This window comes from Squalius cephalus (genome assembly GCF_949319135.1).
Source record: "Squalius cephalus genome assembly, chromosome: 5".
In the NCBI taxonomy this organism is placed as follows: domain Eukaryota; kingdom Metazoa; phylum Chordata; class Actinopteri; order Cypriniformes; family Leuciscidae; genus Squalius; species Squalius cephalus.
In genome coordinates this window covers 25,157,721-25,178,897 of record NC_137126.1, presented here as the reverse complement: position 1 = coordinate 25,178,897, position 21,177 = coordinate 25,157,721, and the positions used below count along the sequence as shown (strand labels likewise).

The 21,177-nt window shown below is 39.1% G+C and overlaps 1 protein-coding gene across 1 annotated transcript; it reads right to left on the bottom strand.

Moving 5' to 3' along the window:
• Positions 1-1,206: 1,206 nt before the first annotated feature.
• LOC307158126 (IgGFc-binding protein) lies at positions 1,207-16,196 on the bottom strand. The gene is made up of 26 exons (XM_079870433.1): positions 16,179-16,196; positions 16,024-16,074; positions 14,658-15,830; positions 14,202-14,542; positions 13,522-14,095; positions 12,773-13,377; positions 12,065-12,635; positions 11,347-11,945; positions 10,683-11,247; positions 10,371-10,567; positions 10,108-10,246; positions 9,406-10,010; positions 8,694-9,264; positions 8,015-8,613; positions 7,354-7,918; positions 6,993-7,189; positions 6,759-6,897; positions 6,061-6,665; positions 5,350-5,920; positions 4,671-5,269; positions 4,016-4,580; positions 3,655-3,851; positions 3,431-3,569; positions 3,016-3,344; positions 2,157-2,715; positions 1,207-2,069 (listed from the first exon to the last, which is right to left on the bottom strand). Coding segments are annotated over exons 2-26 (11,055 nt in total). The 5' UTR covers positions 16,073-16,074; positions 16,179-16,196; the 3' UTR covers positions 1,207-2,067.
• Between the last annotated feature and the right edge of the window lie 4,981 nt (positions 16,197-21,177).

Genomic DNA, 21,177 nt, shown 5'->3' with positions numbered 1-21,177 from the left:
TTCGGATGTTGCTAAAACTGTCTGTACTGTTAACCTATCCAAACCTGTAAAAATGACGTCAACTGATTGTCCATTTGACTATAAGTCATTTTTCTATGGTGTGGAGAACCTTGTCTTCAGTAAACTCTGTCAGCTGACTGAACTTCTGGTCTTCATTGCGCTTACTTTTGAGTCTCTTTATGTGGTTTAACTGTAATTTCCCTTTAATATAGTGATCTGTGAAAGTATTCAAACCCCTTCATTTTTTTCAAAGTTTGTTATGTTATTGCCTTATGTTAAACTACTTTAAAATACTTTTCTCACATTACTCTATACACCATAATGACAAATCAAAAACAGATTTGTGATAATTTATTAAATTAAAAACTGAAATAATTACATTGCATAAGTATTCGAACCCTTTTCTGGGACACTTGACATTTAGCTCAGGAGCATTCCAATTTCGCTTGTAGATGTTCGAGTGGACTTAACCTGTGGAAAATTCAATTGAATGGGTATGACTTGGAAAGGCAAACACCTCTCAATAAAAGGTCTAACAGCTGAAAAAGCATATTAGAGCAAAAGCCTTGAGGTCAAAGGAACTGCCCGTAGAGCTCAGAGATGATCATATATGGAGATGGGATAAATTTACAGAAGGACAAACATCACTGCAAAACTCCACCAATCTAGGCTTTATGGCTAGACTCAAGTCTCTCCTCAATAAAGAGTCAAGACACATGAAAACCCACTTCTCTCATACTGTGAGAAACATTATTCTCTGGTCTGACGAACCTCAGTTCCAAGCATCATGTATACAGCAAACCAGGCACTGCTCATCACCATTGCTCACAATACCATCCCAACAATAAAGTGTGGTGGTGGCAGCATTATTCTGTGGGGGTGTTTTTAAGCAGCAGGGACTGGGGAACTTGTCAGGGTAGAAGGAAAGCTCAGTGCAGCAAAAGAGTTAACCTTAATTAAATATTAAAGCACACATTAAGACAATGCACAACTCTGTGAACGTCCTTGAGTGGCCCAGCCAGAGCCTGGGCTAGAACCAAATCTAATATCTTTGGAGAAAACTGAAAATGGCTGTCCACCGACAATCCCCATCCAACCTGACAGAGCTGGAGAGGATTTGAGGGGTAGAATGGCAGAAAATCCCCAAAATGCAGTCAGATGTGCAAAGCTCATGCCCCAAAAGACTTGAGGCTGTAAAGGTGCTTTAAGTAGGCCTACTGATTTAAGGATTTTAATTATTATGTACTTATTTCAGTTTTTAATACATTTGCAAAGTTGTCAAAGATCTGTTATTTTCTTTGTCATTATGATGTATGGATTGTAGATTTATGTGAAAAAAAGTAATGTAAAGCAGTTTAACATAAGGCAGCAAAATAACAAAGCGTGAAATAAATAAAGGGTTTTGAATACTATGCAAGACACTATATATATTCTTAAGCTGCACAATGTAGCATTTTCAATGAAAATGTATTGGTCAGTGTGAGTGTTGAACAGTATCTGAAATATTAACTGTTGCATATTGGTGGATGCTTTGATGTGTCTGGAGCAGTTGAATGTTTATATAAAATACTTCCTAATTATTGATATGCCAATATTAGAAGCTGACATTCGGTTTGCATAACCTATATTTCTGTTTATGACTTTTGGCACTTATAATTACAGACACAGGAAATGACACAGCTAAATGAAATCAACATAATGCACATAGATGCAAGAATTTAATAAGAATGTTAATTATGGAGGCATTTGAAGGAATAAATCAAGCTTAAAACAGAGCAATTTAACCCAAGATTAACTACAGACTGATTTGTGCATAGGACAAATCTATATGATCTATATGTAGTTTTAACCCCTAACAGTAATGTTAACAGTAGTCATTCAAGAAAAGAAACTCAAACATCAATTTTAAACACCAAGTCTAATATTACATAATGTGATATTAAGTAATGACAAAAACTGATATGTTATATGTCAATATTTTAACTGTGAAATGCAAAACAGAATATTATTTATTTGGTAATTTGCATTTTCACTGGGATCCAAGTGACTTGAGAAAACAAATCTTCATCCTGTTGGGAATAAAAGACAGGAAAAGTGTTAGCATTAATGTAACATATATTAAACAATGATTTTGAGTCATGGCTTACATGACTTACAGCAGTTAGCGAGCTGTTTCCACTCTGGAGACACGTCAGCCTTTACCAGTGCACAGGAGGACACATAATTATTTAAGGCATTGCAGAAAGCATTTTGACTTCCATCATTGAGACACATTTGGAAAAGGCAGTCAGCAGCGAATCGCCTCTTTGAGATTATGTCATGGCACTGGGCAAATGGGCCCTTCGCATTCTCTAACAAGCCACAGTAGCTTTGTCCACTATATAGTAACTTCTTATCATCTGAGCAAGGGGGAAAGTGCCAGCAGTTGCTGTTGCTTTCAGGGACACTCCAAGACTTTGCCCATTCTGTGATGTCTGTCATGCTGTTACCACTCGGTGTGACATAATCATCCAGCAGGTCATTACTGTAGGTTCCACACATTCCAACTATGTTATTATAATAGCTACTGGACAATGTCACCATGAGGGTATTCGCCCAATTAAACATGACCTCCAAGCCAAAATCTGTTTGCAGGACCCCTGTAGTGCCCGATTGCGTTATGTTGATCCCCTCAGAGTTTAAACTTACAGGAAGGTTTGAAACTGTGCCATCAATCTGGATAGGATAAAACGAGAGCAAGCAACATACATATTAAGTAGAGAATTTCCAAAGTGTACAACAGGGGTAGTCAACCCTGCTCCTGGAGATTTTAGCTCCAACCCTAATTGAACACATCTGAACCAGCCAATTAAGCTGAAAATTACTTGAAAATAGCAGGTGTGTTGGAGCAAGGTTGGAACTGAAGTCTGTAGGAAAGGTAGCCCTCTGGGTGTAAGGTCGGCTTCTCTTGATATACAATATTACCTTAGAGGGACACTGAGATGTTTAAACATTGACTTGATGGTACTGACTTACTGTCACATGTTTGCGGTTGCCTTGGACGAAAGTGATGTCATGTCCTCTGACTGTAATGGTGGCTGACTTCACGTAAGAACCACGTGTGCCTTTGAGCATCTCATTCTTGTTGACGATGCTGAAAGGTGTTAGTGTTAGGTCTTTGCCTGAAGTTTTAACTAAAGTATAGGAGCAAGTACCCTGGAAGGAGAAGTGGTTTCCATCAAAGGTTTTGTAATGAGGATCTCCTTTGGCAATGCAAGAGGCCTTTGACTTTGCAACGCACAGTGCCTTATTGTCCTTTACAGTGCAGTACTCTTGTTCACGGCACTCATAGTTACTGCAAGGATCTGGAACAGAGGTGTACATCTGTATTATGGTTTCATTTAAACCTAATTGGGAAATTATTTACAATGTTCATTACAGATAAACTTACCTTTCTCGTAGCACCCAGTTACACCTTCTTTTTTGTCACAGATCTGATCTGCATCACATTTCAATGGTTCACAGGAGAACACTCCGGCTTTGCAGAGGCATTTCTCTTTACACTGTCCTTGAATGACTGTCTCACCTGACTGCAGAAAAAACAAGTGTCAGTTTTTTCTTGTGACTAGTGTGATGTTTGACTACTGCAAGAAAGAAACTGGAATGGTTTCTCACCTTGTAAAACTTTCCATCTACATTACAACCACAGTCCTGCAATGTCTTACATTCACCTCCATCAAACAAGAAGCCATCATCACACTGACATCCTTCCTGACATGGTGGACAGTCCTGTGAGTTAGTCAGGCTGGCGCAGGTTGAAGAACAAGTGTCAGCACAAAGCTCATAGTGACTGTTTGCCGAACACTTGAGTGCTGGAAGAATACAAGATTGTTTTTAAAGACTGGCTCAGAAATCAGATTTTAGAGAGAATATTTAATTTTACACAGTATCTTCCCTGACTAAAGGCCACGTGAAAAGAAGGCCAGTAAGAGGACAAGCAAGAAGAGGGTCATTTGAGGAACATGCAGACACTTACGACAGAAGGTGTTATTCCTCCAGTTGTTGATTGACGCCCCAATCTCTTGACAGCTGGCGACATACCTTTGTATGTGGCGACAGTGAACTGTCTTGTCTTTTGGTTGTGCTGCCACATCTTTAACACATTCATCGAAGAATTTCTGAGGTGGAATTTTATCGTAACAACCAGAAAATGGTCCCTTCTCTGTGATTAGCATACTGCATGCTGTTTCTGCCTCTGTCTGTTTGTCTTTGTCCGGATTTAAACATTTGGGGCCACAAATTGTTTGGCACATCAGTTTGTCTGATGGCGAAACCCAGGACTCAGCAAAGTACTCCACTGAAGATGTCTGAATACCATCTGGCAGGAGAAAATCATCTGCACTGTTTCCATTGTAGTTACCACAGAGACCTTTGACTATGTTTTTAAAAGTGGATGGGATCTCGATTTTGGCCATGGAGACTGTATCATATGTCAGTTTCAATCCAAAATCTGTTTCCACAACAATGTTAACACCGCTCTGATAGACTTGTACCAGTCCATCATTCACAGTCACGGGGAGATTGGTTTTAACGTTGTCAACCTGTAAAGAAAACACCAACATAAAACATTTTAGGCAACAGTATTTGATCACTTAAAACTATTGTTAGTGTTTAAGTAACCAGTACATTACCTGAACCTCCCAGATGTGGCCGGGCAGCAAAGTAATCGTGGATTGTTTTATTTGTATTTCCACTCTTCGAGTAAAGACTATCTCAGAGGAGGACTGCTGTTTGACTAATACACTGAAAGAGTTCATGTCCTCATTCTTGTTCTGAGCTGTCTCTGCCAATCTATACTCACAGTCTCCTTCAACTGTGAAGGACTTCCCATCGAATGTCTGATAAAGCCCAAAGCCTGAAACTGAGCAAATGGCTTTGCTCTCTGGGAAACAGCCCAGAACTCCATTCAGAACCTGGCACTTCTCGTTTGGTTTGCAGGTGAATCCATCATTACACTGAACTCTTCCATTCTCTTTGCAGACACATCTCTGCTGGCACTTGTCCTGAGGGAAGAATTCCTGACCCAGTTGATAGTACTGGCCCTTATCAGTACAGCCACACTGCTGTGCAGCCACACACTCACCATCGCTCAGGACAAAGCCTTTGTCACATGTGCAACCTTCAACACAGGGAGTTCCCATACAGCTCTTGGGCTCAGCGAGGCCACGACACGTCTGCGGGCATCCTGTCGCACAAACCTCATAGTGGCTGTGTGCCTTACAGTTTGTAGCTGTGGATAGATCATATTAAGAACTAATGTCAAACTAGAGTAATGAGTTATAATTATATTTGAAATAAAGCAATACTCACGGCAGAAACTGTCGGTTCTCCAGGATTCCACTTGGCCAAGTGCATCTTGGCAAGCAGCTGTGTATGCAGAAAGAGCACTGCAGAGTGCTGACGAATGACCGCCATACATACACATATCATACACACAATCCTCATAAAACTGATTTGGATTCACTTTATTATGGCAGCCTTTGAATGGTCCCTGTTTGTCAGTGATCTTGCTGCAAGGCTTTGTAAAAGTTATTTGGTTTCTCTCTGTGGCGTCACATTTAGGACATGCTTTGCCCTGACATCCATCTGAGCATCCAGGGTCATCCTTGACTTTCCAGCTGGTTCCAAAAATGGTTGGGGTTGCAGCAAGGGTTTTGTCAGGAGTAAGCAAATCATCATTGACATTATTATTCCAGTTGCCGCAAAGTCCCCCCACTTGACTGTAGTAGGTGCTGGGGAGAGTCAGTGCTACGTGGCTATCCCAGTTGAATTTCAATGTCAGATCAAAGTCAGTTTTTATCACACCAAAGTACCCACTGTAGAATATTGAAAGTCGACCATCTTCTAGTTCAAATGGCAATTTCACAAACAGATTGTTGACCTTTAAGACAAATTCATCCAAATAAATTAATATTCAACACTATGTGTATTTTTTTGTAGGTGAGTGTACAGTAACATTCGATTTGCTTATGCATGCAGTTATTCATATTACAGGTAGAAGAGTCTTTTTGATGAACTGACCTTCACTTTGCGTGGGCTTTCCTTACTTAAGACAATTGTGTATCCATAGACCGTTAAGGATACAGTCTTAGTGTAAGAAACTGCCATGTTTCTTCCTCTGTTCTCATTCTTGACCAGCACCTCAAAAGGTATCAATGATGGGTCAGTTGTATTGAGTAGCTTGGACAAATAATAGGTACAGGTTCCTTGGAAATCAAAGGCTTTACCATCAAATGTGTGGTAGTGTGGATCCCCTGCACCCTGGCAGGTACTATATGACATTGGGTAACAATCTTTCACTCCATTCCGTGTGTCACACACTAGGGGATTCTTACACTTTGATGGTGTGCATTCAACATTTCCAGTTTGAGGGTTGCACACACATTTCTCTGTGCATTGTTTCTCACCCCAAAATGTCTGCTCTGCTAGATAAACTTGGCCATTATAAGTGCAGCCACACTTTTTCACAGTTATGCATTCATCTCCACTGCGGACAAAACCTGCATTGCACTGGCAGCCTTCCACACATGGCAGTGTGCACTTGTTTGGGGCATCTCGATCAGCACAAGTGGGAGCACAGGCTTTGCCACAGGCATCATAATGCATGTTGACTGGACAGTAAGTTGCTTGAAGGATTAAACAGAGAAAAGAGAGAAAATTGAAATGCCTGATATATAAACATATATTTTGTATGGTACACTTGTTCTAAATATAAATACCTTTCTTGTAGCACCCAGTTACACCTTCTTTTTTGCCACAGATCTGATCTGCATCACATTTCAATGGTTCACAGGAGAACACTCCGGCTTTGCAGAGGCATTTCTCTTTACACTGTTCTTGAATGACTGTCTCACCTGACTGCAGAAAAAATAAGAGACAACAAGTGTCAGTTTTTTCTTGTGACTAGTGTGATGTTTGACTACTGCAAGAAAGAAACTGGAATGGTTTCTCACCTTGTAAAACTTTCCATCTACATTACAACCACAGTCCTGCAATGTCTTACATTCACCTCCATCAAACAAGAAGCCATCATCACACTGACATCCTTCCTGACATGGTGGACAGTCCTGTGAGTTAGTCAGGCTGGCGCAGGTTGAAGAACAAGTGTCAGCACAAAGCTCATAGTGACTGTTTGCCGAACACTTGAGTGCTGGAAGAATACAAGATTGTTTTTAAAGACTGGCTCAGAAATCAGATTTTAGAGAGAATATTTAATTTTACACAGTATCTTCCCTGACTAAAGGCCACGTGAAAAGAAGGCCAGCAAGAGGACAAGCAAGAAGAGGGTCATTTGAGGAACATGCAGACACTTACGACAGAAGGTGTTATTCCTCCAGTTGTTGATTGATGTCCCAATCTCCTGACAGCTGGCAACATACCTTTGTATGTGGCGACAGTGAACTGTCTTGTCTTTTGGTTGTGCTGCCACATCTTTAACACATTCATCAAAGAATTTCTGAGGTGGAATTTTATCGTAACAACCAGAAAATGGTCCCTTCTCCGTGATTAGCATACTGCATGCTGTTTCTGCCTCTGTCTGTTTGTCTTTGTCCGGATTTAAACATTTGGGGCCACAAATTGTTTGGCACATCAGTTTGTCTGATGGCGAAACCCAGGACTCAGCAAAATCTACCACGGAAGATGTCTGAATACCGCCTGACAGGAGAAAATCATCTGCACTGTTTCCATTGTAGTTACCACAGAGACCTTTGACTATGTTTTTAAAAGTGGATGGGATCTCGATTTTGGCCATGGAGACTGTATCATATGTCAGTTTCAATCCAAAATCTGTTTCCACAACAATGTTAACACCGCTCTGATAGACTTGTACCAGTCCATCATTCACAGTCACGGGGAGACTGGTTTTAACGTTGTCCACCTGTAAAGAAAACACCAACATAAAACTTAAACATTTTAGACAACAGTATTTGATCACTTTAAACTATTGTTAGTGTTTAAGTAACCAGTACATTACCTGAACCTCCCAGATGTGGCCGGGCAGCAAAGTAATCGTGGATTGTTTTATTTGTATTTCCACTCTTCGAGTAAAGACTATCTCAGAGGAGGACTGCTGTTTGACTAATACACTGAAAGAGTTCATGTTCTCATTCTTGTTCTGAGCTGTCTCTGCCAATCTATACTCACAGTCTCCTTCAACTGTGAAGGACTTCCCATCGAATGTCTGATAAAGCCCAAAGCCTGAAACTGAGCAAATGGCTTTGCTCTCTGGGAAACAGCCCAGAACTCCATTCAGAACCTGGCACTTCTCGTTTGGTTTGCAGGTGAATCCATCATTACACTGAACTCTTCCATTCTCTTTGCAGACACATCTCTGCTGGCACTTGTCCTGAGGGAAGAATTCCTGACCCAGTTGATAGTACTGGCCCTTATCAGTACAGCCACACTGCTGTGCAGCCACACACTCACCATCGCTCAGGACAAAGCCTTTGTCACATGTGCAACCTTCAACACAGGGAGTTCCCATACAGCTCTTGGGCTCAGCGAGGCCACGACACGTCTGCGGGCACCCTGTCGCACAAACCTCATAGTGGCTGTGTGCCTTACAGTTTGTAGCTGTGGATAGATCATATTAAGAACTAATGTCAAACTAGAGTAATGAGTTATAATTATATTTGAAATAAAGCAATACTCACGGCAGAAACTGTCGGTTCTCCAGGATTCCACTTGGCCAAGTGCATCTTGGCAAGCAGCTGTGTATGCAGAAAGAGCACTGCAGAGTGCTGACGAATGACCGCCATACATACACATATCATACACACAATCCTCATAAAACTGATTTGGATTCACTTTATTATGGCAGCCTTTGAATGGTCCCTGTTTGTCAGTGATCTTGCTGCAAGGCTTTGTAAAAGTTATTTGGTTTCTCTCTGTGGCGTCACATTTAGGACATGCTTTGCCCTGACATCCATCTGAGCATCCAGGGTCATCCTTGACTTTCCAGCTGGTTCCAAAAATGGTTGGGGTTGCAGCAAGGGTTTTGTCAGGAGTAAGCAAATCATCATTGACATTATTATTCCAGTTGCCACAAAGTCCCCCCACTTGACTGTAGTAAGTGCTGGGGAGAGTCAGTGCTACGTGGCTATCCCAGTTGAATTTCAATGTCAGATCAAAGTCAGTTTTTATCACACCAAAGTACCCACTGTAGAATATTGAAAGTCGACCATCTTCTAGTTCAAATGGCAATTTCACAAACAGATTGTTGACCTTTAAGACAAATTCATCCAAATAAATTAATATTCAACACCATTTGTATTTTTTTTGTAGGTGAGTGTACAGTAACATTCGACTTGCTTATGCATGCAGTTATTCATATTACAGGTAGAAGAGTCTTTTTGATGAACTGACCTTCACTTTGCGTGGGCTTTCCTTACTTAAGACAATTGTGTATCCATAGACCGTTAAGGATACAGTCTTAGTGTAAGAAACTGCCATGTTTCTTCCTCTGTTCTCATTCTTGACCAGCACCTCAAAAGGTATCAATGATGGGTCAGCTGTATTGAGTAGCTTGGACAAATAATAGGTACAGGTTCCTTGGAAATCAAAGGCTTTACCATCAAATGTGTGGTAGTGTGGATCCCCTGCACCCTGGCAGGTACTATATGACATTGGGTAACAATCTTTCACTCCATTCCGTGTGCCACACACTAGGGGATTCTTACACTTTGTTGGTGTACATTCAACATTTCCAGTTTGAGGGTTGCACACACATTTCTCTGTGCATTGTTTCTCACCCCAAAATGTCTGCTCAGCTAGATAATATCGGCCTTTGTAAGTGCAGCCACACTTTTTCACAGGTATGCATTCATCTCCACTGCGGACAAAACCTACATTGCACTGGCAGCCTTCCACACATGGCAGTGTGCACTCATCTGGACCATCTCGATCAGCACAAGAGGGGGCACAGGCAGTGCCACAGGCATCATAATGCATGTTGACTGGACAGTAAGTTGCTTGAAGGATTAAACAGAGAAAAGAGAGAAAATGTAAATATCTGGTATATAAACATATATTTTGCTTTCATGGTACACTTGTTATAAATATAAATACCTTTACTGTAGCACCCAGTGGCACCATCTTTTTTGCCACAGATCTGATCTTCATTACATTCCAAGGGTTCACATGAGAACTTTCCGGCTTTGCAGAGGCATTTCTCTTCACACTCTCCCCGAACGACTGTCTCACCAGACTGCAGAATATATTAAAGGAATTAATGATATTTTGGTGGGAAAGATAAACAAGTCAATGTAAATAAATAAATAAATAAATAAAGTAAAAATAAAATGAAAAGAACAGACCAGATAGATTCTCACCTTGTAAAACTTTCCATTTATATTACAACCACAATCATCCAAAGTAGTACATTCACCTCCATCAAACAAGAAGCCATCATCACACTGACATCCTTCCTGACACATTGGGCATTTCTGTGACTTTGTCAGGCTTGCACAGGTCGAGGAACAGGTGTCAGCGCAGAGTTCATAGTGACTGTTTTTGAAACATGTAAGTGCTGGAAGAAAACAGCGACTTTTTAAAGAAAAACTTAGGGTTTGGTGCATTAAGGGGCACTACGTAGATAGGCTAGAGGAGAGTTATTTTTAAAACTAAAGTATGCAGCCACTTACGACAGAAGGTTTTATTCCTCCAGTTGTTGATTGACGCCCCAATCTCTTGACAGCTGGCAACATACCTTTGTATGTGGCGACAGTGAACGGTCTTGTCTTTTGGTTGTGCTGCCACATCTTTAACACATTCATCGAAGAATTTCTGAGGTGGAATTTTATCGTAACAACCAGAAAATGGTCCCTTCTCCGTGATTAGCATACTGCATGCTGTTTCTGCCTCTGTCTGTTTGTCTTTGTCCGGATTTAAACATTTGGGGCCACAAATTGTTTGGCACATCAGTTTGTCTGATGGCGAAACCCAGGACTCAGCAAAATCTACCACGGAAGATGTCTGAATACCGCCTGACAGGAGAAAATCATCTGCACTGTTTCCATTGTAGTTACCACAGAGACCTTTGACTATGTTTTTAAAAGTGGATGGGATCTCGATTTTGGCCATGGAGACTGTATCATATGTCAGTTTCAATCCAAAATCTGTTTCCACAACAATGTTAACACCGCTCTGATAGACTTGTGCCAGTCCTTCCTCCACAGTCACGGGGAGATTGGTTTTAATGTTGTCCACCTGTTAAAAAAAAAAAAGCAAAATAAAACTTTAACATTGTAAGAAAAAGTATTTGATCACTTTAAACTATTGTTAGAGCTTCAGTAACCAGTACATTACCTGAACCTCCCAGATGTGGCCGGGCAGCAAAGTAATCGTGGATTGTTCTATTTGTATTTCCACTCTTCGAGTAAAGACTATCTCAGAGGAGGACTGCTGTTTGACTAATACACTGAAAGAGTTCATGTCCTCATCCTTGTTCTGAGCTGTCTCTGCCAATCTATACTCACAGTCTCCTTCAACAGTGAAGGACTTCCCATCGAATGTCTGATAAAGCCCAAAGCCTGAAACTGAGCAAATGGCTTTGCTCTCTGGGAAACAGCCCAGAACTCCATTCAGAACCTGGCACTTCTCGTTTGGTTTGCAGGTGAATCCATCATTACACTGAACTCTTCCATTCTCTTTGCAGACACATCTCTGCTGGCACTTGTCCTGAGGGAAGAATTCCTGACCCAGTTGATAGTACTGGCCCTCGTAAGAACAGCCACACTGTTCCATAGGCACACATTCACCATCGCTCAGGACAAAGCCTTCATCACAAATACAGCCTTCAAAGCAGGGAGACCCCTCACAGGCCTTGGGCTCAGTGAGGCCACGGCACGTCTGGGAACATCCTGTTGCACAAACTTCATAGTGGCTGTTGTCCATACAGGATGCAGCTGTGGACAAATGATATTAAGGACTATTTTCACAATATTTACAACAGTTACATGTATTTAATTTTGTAAATGTTACATGTATTTAAAGAGAAGTAAATGTTGTTGGAATTTATACTCACGGCAGAAACTGTCGGTTCTCCAGGATTCCACTTTGCCAAGTGCATCTTGGCAAGCAGCTGTGTATGCAGAAAGAGCACTGCAGAGTGCTGACGAATGACCGCCATACATACACATATCATACACACAATCCTCATAAAACTGATTTGGATTCACTTTATTATGGCAGCCTTTAAATGGTCCCTGTTTGTCAGTGATCATGCTGCAAGGCTTTGTAAAAGTGACTTTGTTTCTCTCAATGGCATCACATTTAGGACATGCTTTGCCCTGACATCCATCTGAGCATCCAGGGTCATCCTTGACTTTCCAGCTGGTTCCAAAAATGGTTGGGGTTGCAGCAAGGGTTTTGCCAGGAGTCAACAAATCATCATTGACATTGTCATTCCAGTTGCCACAAAGTCCCCCCACTTGACTGTAGTAAGTGCTGGGGAGAGTCAGTGCTACGTGGCTATCCCAGTTGAATTTCAATGTCAGATCAAAGTCAGTTTTTATCACACCAAAGTACCCACTGCGGAATATGGAGAATCGACCATCTTCTAGTTCAAATGGCAATTTCACAAACAGATTGTTGACCTTTAGGACACAAGTTACCAACTAATTAACAAAAGTTTTTGTTAAAAGTATTGTTTTTTTGTAGGTTAGCATATAATGACATTTGTTCATGCCTTTATGCAGTTATTAATTTGTATAAGAGTTTTAAATGTACTGACCTTCACTTTGCCTGGGTCATCTTTACTCAAGACAATCGTGTATCCATAGACTGTTAAGGATACAGTCTTAGTGTAAGCAACTGCCATGTTTCTTCCTCTGTTCTCATTCTTGACCAGCACCTCAAAAGGTATCAATGATGGGTCAGTTGTATTGAGTAGCTTGGACAAATAATAGGTACAGGTTCCTTGGAAATCAAAGGCTTTACCATCAAATGTGCGGTAGTGTGGATCCCCTGCACCCTGGCAGGTACTATATGACATTGGGTAACAATCTCTCACTCCATTCCGTGTGTCACACACTTGGGACTTCTTACATTTTGTCATTGTACAATCAACTTTTCCAGTTTGAGGGTTGCACACACATTTCTCTGTGCATTTATTGTCACTCCAAAATGTCTGCTCAGCTAGATAATATCGGCCTTTGTAAGTGCAGCCACACTTTTTCACAGGTATGCATTCATCTCCACTGCGGACAAAACCTGCATTGCACTGGCAGCCTTCCACACATGGCAGTGTGCACTTGTTTGGGGCATCTCGATCAGCACAAGAGGGGGCACAGGCAGTGCCACAGGCATCATAATGCATGTTGACTGGACAGTCCAGAGCTTGGAGGAGAAGATAAAAACAAAAATATAAATATTCTGATTATGTCACATTAATTGCCTACCAAAATCCTAGCATAATTGAACAAACAGCACCACTGTTCCATTCACATTCATTAATCTAAATATTGAATAAACTGCACTTACGGCAGTTAGAAAGTGTCCTCCAATTTCCAGTGATTTTGATTCCAGCTGACATGCAAGCATCAACATAGCTTTGAATGTTGTTGCAGAGGAAGTTTCTGATACCGTTGTTAATACAGACATCATAGACACAATTTTCTACATACATGTGGGGATCCACAGTTTTGTGGCAATTAGCAAATGGCCCATCAGTTTTAGCCATGACACCACAGTTTGTGTCTTTTTTGTACTCCTCTTGAAGATTTAAAGAGCAACTTGGGCATTGTCCATTACAGTCATCATTACAAAACAAATCATTATCTGGAACTTTCCAGGTCTTGGCAAACTCAATGACATCAGAGAGCACCTTGCCTTTGGGATCAATATATTCATCTCTTCGGTCACCATTATAGTTTCCACAAAGACCACCTACAGTCTGGAAATAGCTGCTTGGAGCTGTGATATACAACATCATATTCCAGTCATATTTAACCTCTAAGCCAAAATCCGTTGATATAATAACATTCCATCCCCTCTGATCCACTTTTATTTTGCCACCATCTATAGTCAAAGGCAGGTAAGTATTTTCACCATCAAACTAGAATGAAAAACAAGAACACAAACACCAAAGAAAGAGATTTACTTATTGTTCAGTGTGGTTTTAAATGCATCAAAAAACATTATAAAGTGCTTTTTACTTTTACCTCTACTACTCCTCTTTGGCTGCCAGCCACCACGGTGTGATTGTACACAAGGACAGAAACCGTCCTTACATATGCCACCCTTTTACTTCCCCGGTGATTATTCTTTGCCAAGATAGTAAACGGTGTGAGGCCTTTTTGAGGCTTTGTATTGTTTGCCATGATGTAGGTACAAGTTCCCTGAAAGTCAAATAATTTTCCATCAAATGTTTTGTAATGAGGATCGCCAACTGCCTGACATGTGGCAGTGGAAGTGGGGACGCAGACACCCTTTCTGCACTCTTCCTGCTGGCGGCACTTAACAGTCTCACAGGGGTCTGGTGGAGGCGGTGTTGACGTAAAAACTTAGGGAACACAAGAAAGGTTTTTATTTTTTTTATTTCGATCAGTTATAATAAATATGTAATTTCTGACTGATTGTACAAACAAGGAACACATTGTTCAGTCATGATTTCTTACCTGTGTTACACACTCCTGTTGTGGCATATCCATGCCTTGGTTTCCCACCAAAAACATAAGCAGCCATCAGCGAATCACCTGATATGGTGATGGGACCTTGCTGCGAACCAATTGACTTGGTAGCCCATACAAATTTGTCATTAGCAGGGAACGTTTTCCATTTCAGTGAACCGCTGATAGTGGAGGCTGATGCTGCTTCAGCAACAACAACAACAGTGTTATCAAAGCCATTTTGAGAGTGAATGGTCCATGATTTTGACATCTCAGAGGTTGGTATGACATTGGTAAGAAACTCATCATTTGGAAAATTGCTACTGAAATACATCACCATGATGTTTTTGCTACTTTGGATGAGCTTAGCATTTCTGCTCAAATCAACAGCTAAAACTTCTCCAGAATTTAGCCTTCTTTTTTGGGGATACTTATGCGTATTGAAAATGGACACAACAGTGTTGTCCTCTGGGGCAACCACATAGGCTGTGTCTTGGCTGAAGGACTGATGCATTGCAGGGACCAGGTATTCGTTGGAGAGAGACTCAATTGGTACCAGCTGCTCATAGACATGCTCACAGGTGCCTATGATCATGGAGCACTCGTGTCCGGCCAGGACAGCTATTGGAGATGTGGATTTGATTTTCGTTCCAGACAAATTTATCAGACTGCGAAGTTGATAAACTTCGTAGGGAGCCAAAGTGATGGTTTTGGTCTTCGTGAGTAACCCAAAAAATCCTGAAATGGAGACAATCTCAATTGTGTTCATATAATTGCCATTGATTATGGCTACCAGCTTTTTATATGGACTTGGACCCGTGTTTGGAGTAAAAACTACATAACTCTTGCCAAGTTGATTTATCGGGAAGATCACACTGCTGTCTCCGGTGTATTCCTTTAAGTTGGATGATACAACCGAAATATGAGCAGTAGAAGAGATGGAAACAGTTTTGCGGAAGACTCCGTCACCTTCCATCTCAGTGTTTGCTGGCAGGACAATCCGTTTGGTCTCACCTCGTCCTATGTTCACATTTTCACTGTAACTCAGTGCCTTTATCTCAACTTTCACAGTGGCTGGGGAATCCTGTGCTGTTATGGAGAGCGTCGGACTGGCTTTGCCGTATTGGTAATTTGTCATAAAAGCAGTGATGAATTCACGCCCTATTGGACATCCGCTGACTGCTGTAGTAAAACAGAAACACAATATTGTCAATGCCATTTTTTAAACGTATTTATAGATAGTGATATATAGTAAAGCAAACATTATTATTAGTGTATAAAAGCATTACCAAAGTACTAGGAGAAAAAGTTAGTTGCCATTAAATCTTGATTATCAGTTAGAAACCATATTATAATACAATATAATTTATCTTACCAGTGACTGTTAAAACTGCCACGCAGAAAAGAAAAGACCTTGTCTCCATGGCTGTAACAGAGTAACAATACATTTACCACTTCTGATGATTTTAGTCTTAAATCTAGTTTAAAAAGATTGAACATAAGTAATTCAAGAGAGTGAGCAATACTTACCTGAAGGCCAAGTCTCTTGTGAACAAAACATTTTTTAAAAGGGAGGGCTTATATAGTATTGCTGGTAACAATTTTTTTTTTTTTCCGGAAACAGGATCTAATTTTTAAGGTACAGCTAATAAACAGAATACTGTAAACAATGTTCTGCATCATTGCCATAGCAAACATAAAAATGTTGACAGAATTTTTTTTATTAAACATAATATTTGAGTTTAAAAACCAAATATACTTAAAGGAGGGAAAGATTCAGACGGTTTGAAGTGTGTGTATTTGGATTTAAATGAACACACCACTGTGTAAATTTCCTTCAAACAAACCAAACTATGTGTCACTAAATACATTGAACATTCACGTTTCAAACATTTCCTGCTAGTCGCGCTTATCTGAGTGTTCACAGTTAATTCATTTTGGGTGATTATACTTTAAATAAATGCAATATTTATATATATATATATATATATTTATCTGATATGCAATGTGGGTTTAGCATTTAATTTCTACAATCTTTGTCAGTGACTGTGTGTATATGACACATTGTTCACACAGAAACAAGGCAGATGACTTCAGGTAAAAGATGTTTGCCAAGCTTTCCTGTTGAAGTGAATAAACAATTTGACAGAACAAACAGAAACTGATGTGTTTTAATTACTTTGTTTGCCTGACATATTTGACTAGATAGTGTGTAGTGAAACTAGCTAATCCTCCACTTGAAGAGATCAGACTTCTCAGAGCTACTGGTGTTATTTCCCTAATCTAACTCAAACCTGAGCCTTCAGAAAAGTTAATGTCACTTCACTTGAAGACTCTGAAGAGTAATATCAGAAGATATTTGCTTGCACTTTTATTTACGCCTGTGCCAAAAACAAGTAGGCCAAAAGATTTTTTGGGGTGAAAATCAACTTGGCAGCTTTGTTGCCTCTAGCAAAGAGTGCCTTGAATTTGCCCATGGCATGCTGAAACAATCAAGACGAGAAAGCCGGGTCTCTGTCAAAGGTCATGGGTCTTCCAGCAGGACAATGACCCTAAACACTTTAATGACCATAAACAACTGAGTGCTCTAACACTTAGTGCTCTAAGTGTTTTTGTCTCTTAACTTTAATGTGATGTTTTCGCATTTATCTGAAAATATGTCAATTACAAAGAGTGCTGTTGTTAAAACATAACCCACTGTAAGCTTCACCAAGAAAGCACAGACAGTTTAAATGTTGTACATTCATTTATTTATCAGATTTACTTGTTATGCAATATACATTTTCATCAGCAACCCAAACCATTTTATTTGAAACATTTTAATTCAAAACAGTATAAATACATTCAATATTTATATAACACTAAACGAAATGGGAAAGAAATTAGAGATTAAAAATACTTCAAACACAGACCACTATATCACCACAACTATACAAACAGCCAGTGTGTGTTTGACAATTGTGGCAAATGTCTGTTTAAACCCAACGCTGTCCCATTTTTTTTAATATTTGCAATTCCAGTGGAAACACCCACACACACACACACACACGTCTGGTTCGCTATCTTTGTGGGGACTCTCCATAGACAAGTATGACTGTGTGGATTTTAAATATTCCCATGTGAAAAAAAAACAAAACAAAAAAAAATACAATTCAGTTGTGCTTTTAATTGATGTAGGCTACTTATATTTGAATTATACTTTACTAAGTGTATTTTAATTGTGTTATTTTGGAACTTTAAGTATATTAAGTGCATTTTAAGATATGCTTAAGATCAATTTTAAGCTATTTGCAATATATTTTAATATTTAAATTGTGTTCAAATGGAACAAGGTCAAGTACACAGTGCAATTTAAGTGTATTTCTTTGGAATTCATTTAAAAAATACTTTCATACTTCTTGAACTTAGAATATATTTGAAGCTTCAGTTTAATGCATGCTTCAAGCACATTTCAATAGGGTTTCAACTCATTAAAAATGTATTAGCATTACACTACTAGTTTATTATAAAGCTGTTGTTTCAGTATTCAAAATGGAATATTAAAACGTAAAAAAAAAAGTTAAGACACAAATACAATTTGAAATCTAGAAAACTTTAATATACTATATCTTGTGTACATTACAAAATAAATTCCTAGAGTACATTAAAAAAAGTACAGCAGCATATATAATCTCTTGCTATGACAGAGCTACTTTTGTTGTACTATAATTTGTAGAACATTTCAGTTATACCTGTATTACTGAAAAGTACACTATGATATTGAATAAATAAGCATCACAATACAATTTTCTGAAAAAAGAAAAAACACAATGAGCAGAGTTTAATAATAAATTCACTGATATTGTTATTTATTTATTTGCTTGTCTCTACTCTCTTATATCAGTTTGTCTTCTAGCAGGTGATCTGTAAAACAACACATTTTAATTAATATTTTACAAAAAATATTCAAAGAACAGGCAGGCAGGCAGATGTTTAATGTTTTGTTTTCTTGAATGACAGTACGTTGAGTACAATGTACCTGACGGGTAATATAATCAAAAACCTTCACAGCCTCAGATGTGTGCTCTCTTATAAGCATCACTTTTAACAATTTAATCTCTGTAATTAGAAATATATATTAGAAAATAAACAAAAACAAGAACTAATCATGTTTAGTCAGGTGTGTTGTTTGAATGTTGTAAACAAGTAAATATGTAGGGATTTTAAGCAAATCTTTGGAAAATGGATTTATGAAGCACTTCAAATGATATGATGTTGAAATATTTCATTAGTAGCCTATTTCAATTAATGTATCATGTTATGGACAACAGTCTGACAAACTGTCAGGACAAACTAAACAAAATATTGATTTTAAGTATGCTTATTACAATACAGCTGACAAAAAATGTTTATAATACATTATAAGTTGGTACATTGTAAGAATGCACTTGCGCTATGCATTATAATGTATTTATTAATGTGCTTTATATAACATATTAAAATGTTATTCAAAATATCTTACGTTTGAAAAACTCATGTTCATTACATAAATATTTAAAATATATTGCAGTAGGCCTACACATGGTTATAAATAAGGTATACTTCAAACTCAATAAAAGTTGAATCATTTCGCTGTGTTCTTACACAAAGTACACATAAAATATACTTTAAGTAAAAGTAAAATAAGTGTTTTCTGTAAATGCACTAGCATTTCATTTAAAGTATTGTGTTTTAGCATATTTCTTAAAAGCTTAACTAAGCATTTTTCCAAAGTAGCCTACTTCTAGTATAGGCTATAATCTAGGCTATAAATGCAATAGAATACATTTTAATGCAATTCATTTAATAGTAGGCCTACGTCTTTTTCAACTGGGTCATACTGAAAGAGAATCTGTTGATTCAGTTCTGAAGCAACTCATTCATCCATTAGCATAATAGCAAATCAAATTAAAAACCAGACACAAAATTTTACATTTTATTTTACCTGATTATTATTATTTGTCCTTTAAATCCTTTATTTCTTACACAGACTTCTACTGATGCCTCTGTATAGTGCCCATGTACATGATTTCACCACTGTAGCTCATTTCTAATGGGTTCAACTGGTGGTGTTTCCACACTCCCTATCTCCATGAAAAGCACTGAAAATCACGTGTAGCCTACTCCCAAAGGACATAGTCAAACTAGTCATCCGTCTTTCAAACTAGAAAGCCATCAACTTTGAGGTAGAATTGAACTAGCTTAGTATGCTCTGGGTGGTACCAGCTGCCTTGAGAAGATGAAACTATAGGTAAAATATATTTCTGTGACTTAGAGGGTAAAAAATGAAGTTATATTATCGCTACATCAGCAGGGCCAGATTAACAATTTCCTGTGCCCTGGGCAACCAGACTCAAGGCCCCCGTAGTTAGGGGGGTTCGGGGGCATGGTCCCCCGAGAAAATTTGGATTTCTCTTATCTACATATGTGCAATTTAGGACTTTGAAGGCCAAAAAATTATAAGAAATAGGCTAGCTTTAAAACCTTGTCATTAGATTATTTGTCAATACCTGCTCTCCTCATCTTCATATTTCTTTTTCTCTCAGTCTCCTTATCCTGGCCTATTTCTTCCCCTCCTAAAACTGAACTTAGTCTTTTCATTTTCGTCTGTGTCAGTGACAAAAGTAAACATAGGCTCAACTGATATTTATACGTTTTATGAATCATTTTCTTAGACAAGTTAATTCACTCAAGGCTATAGCCTACCAGGAAAGCTGTAGCCTATAGGCTAAGTCAGTATTGCCAATAGGAACCTTTTACAAGCTTTGGAATTTGAAAACGTCTGTTTTTAAATGTTAAAAGTCATTTTAAATAATACAAATTATAGACTATGTTTACCGCAGTTGGTGGAATTGGCAGACGTTCCCGTGCGCTGTGGAAACGCGTCAAAGCATTCTCAGGTATAATTATGCAGCATTAATGCACGAATGATTTTGAATGAATATTTTCATCATGTCGATGTACAATGGTCACATAATATTAAAACTAATCTTGCTATTGATATCTTTGTTAGACTACCGACCCTATAGAGCAAATGTCCGGCTAATATCGAATCTAAAACGAACTTTACCGCGCTCAACCAGCGGGAGTGCATTTCACCAATTAGTAATCGCTGGCGTTCAGCGGGGAGGGAGGAAAGTCTGCGTGAACCCGCGTAGATGCACTTTATGCAGTGAAGACTGTAAAGTGTTTGATAACTTTATTAAATTTCTGTGTATTTTCCTCCTACCTGTCAGGGCCCCTTAGATGTCATGTGCCCCTGGGCAAGTGACCAGTTGCCCTAATGGTTAATCCGGCCCTGTACATCAGCAGGAATCTTAGTCATCGCGGAGGGATATTATCTTTCTTGGGCGGAGCGCACATACCCGTAGGCTACATGATATAATAATATTTTGACATAGGCTAATTTTAAGAAAAGATTAGCACATAGTTCCGGTTAGTTCTATAAGTCAGTCAACTAGCGCATACTAAGTCAAACTAAATCAGGATAATTCAGGACTAAGTCGGAGTG

Bases quoted from the DNA above. Each gene is read 5' to 3' on its own strand.
- LOC307158126 (XM_079870433.1), bottom strand. From the start codon at position 16,072: ATGGAGACAAGGTCTTTTCTTTTCTGCGTGGCAGTTTTAACAGTCACT. The intron at 3,852-4,015 runs GTAAGTGTCTGC...GTATTCTTCCAG, and splicing joins GAGGAATAACACCTTCTGTC to CACTCAAGTGTTCGGCAAAC. The intron at 3,345-3,430 runs GTAAGTTTATCT...CCTCTGTTCCAG, and splicing joins AACTGGGTGCTACGAGAAAG to ATCCTTGCAGTAACTATGAG.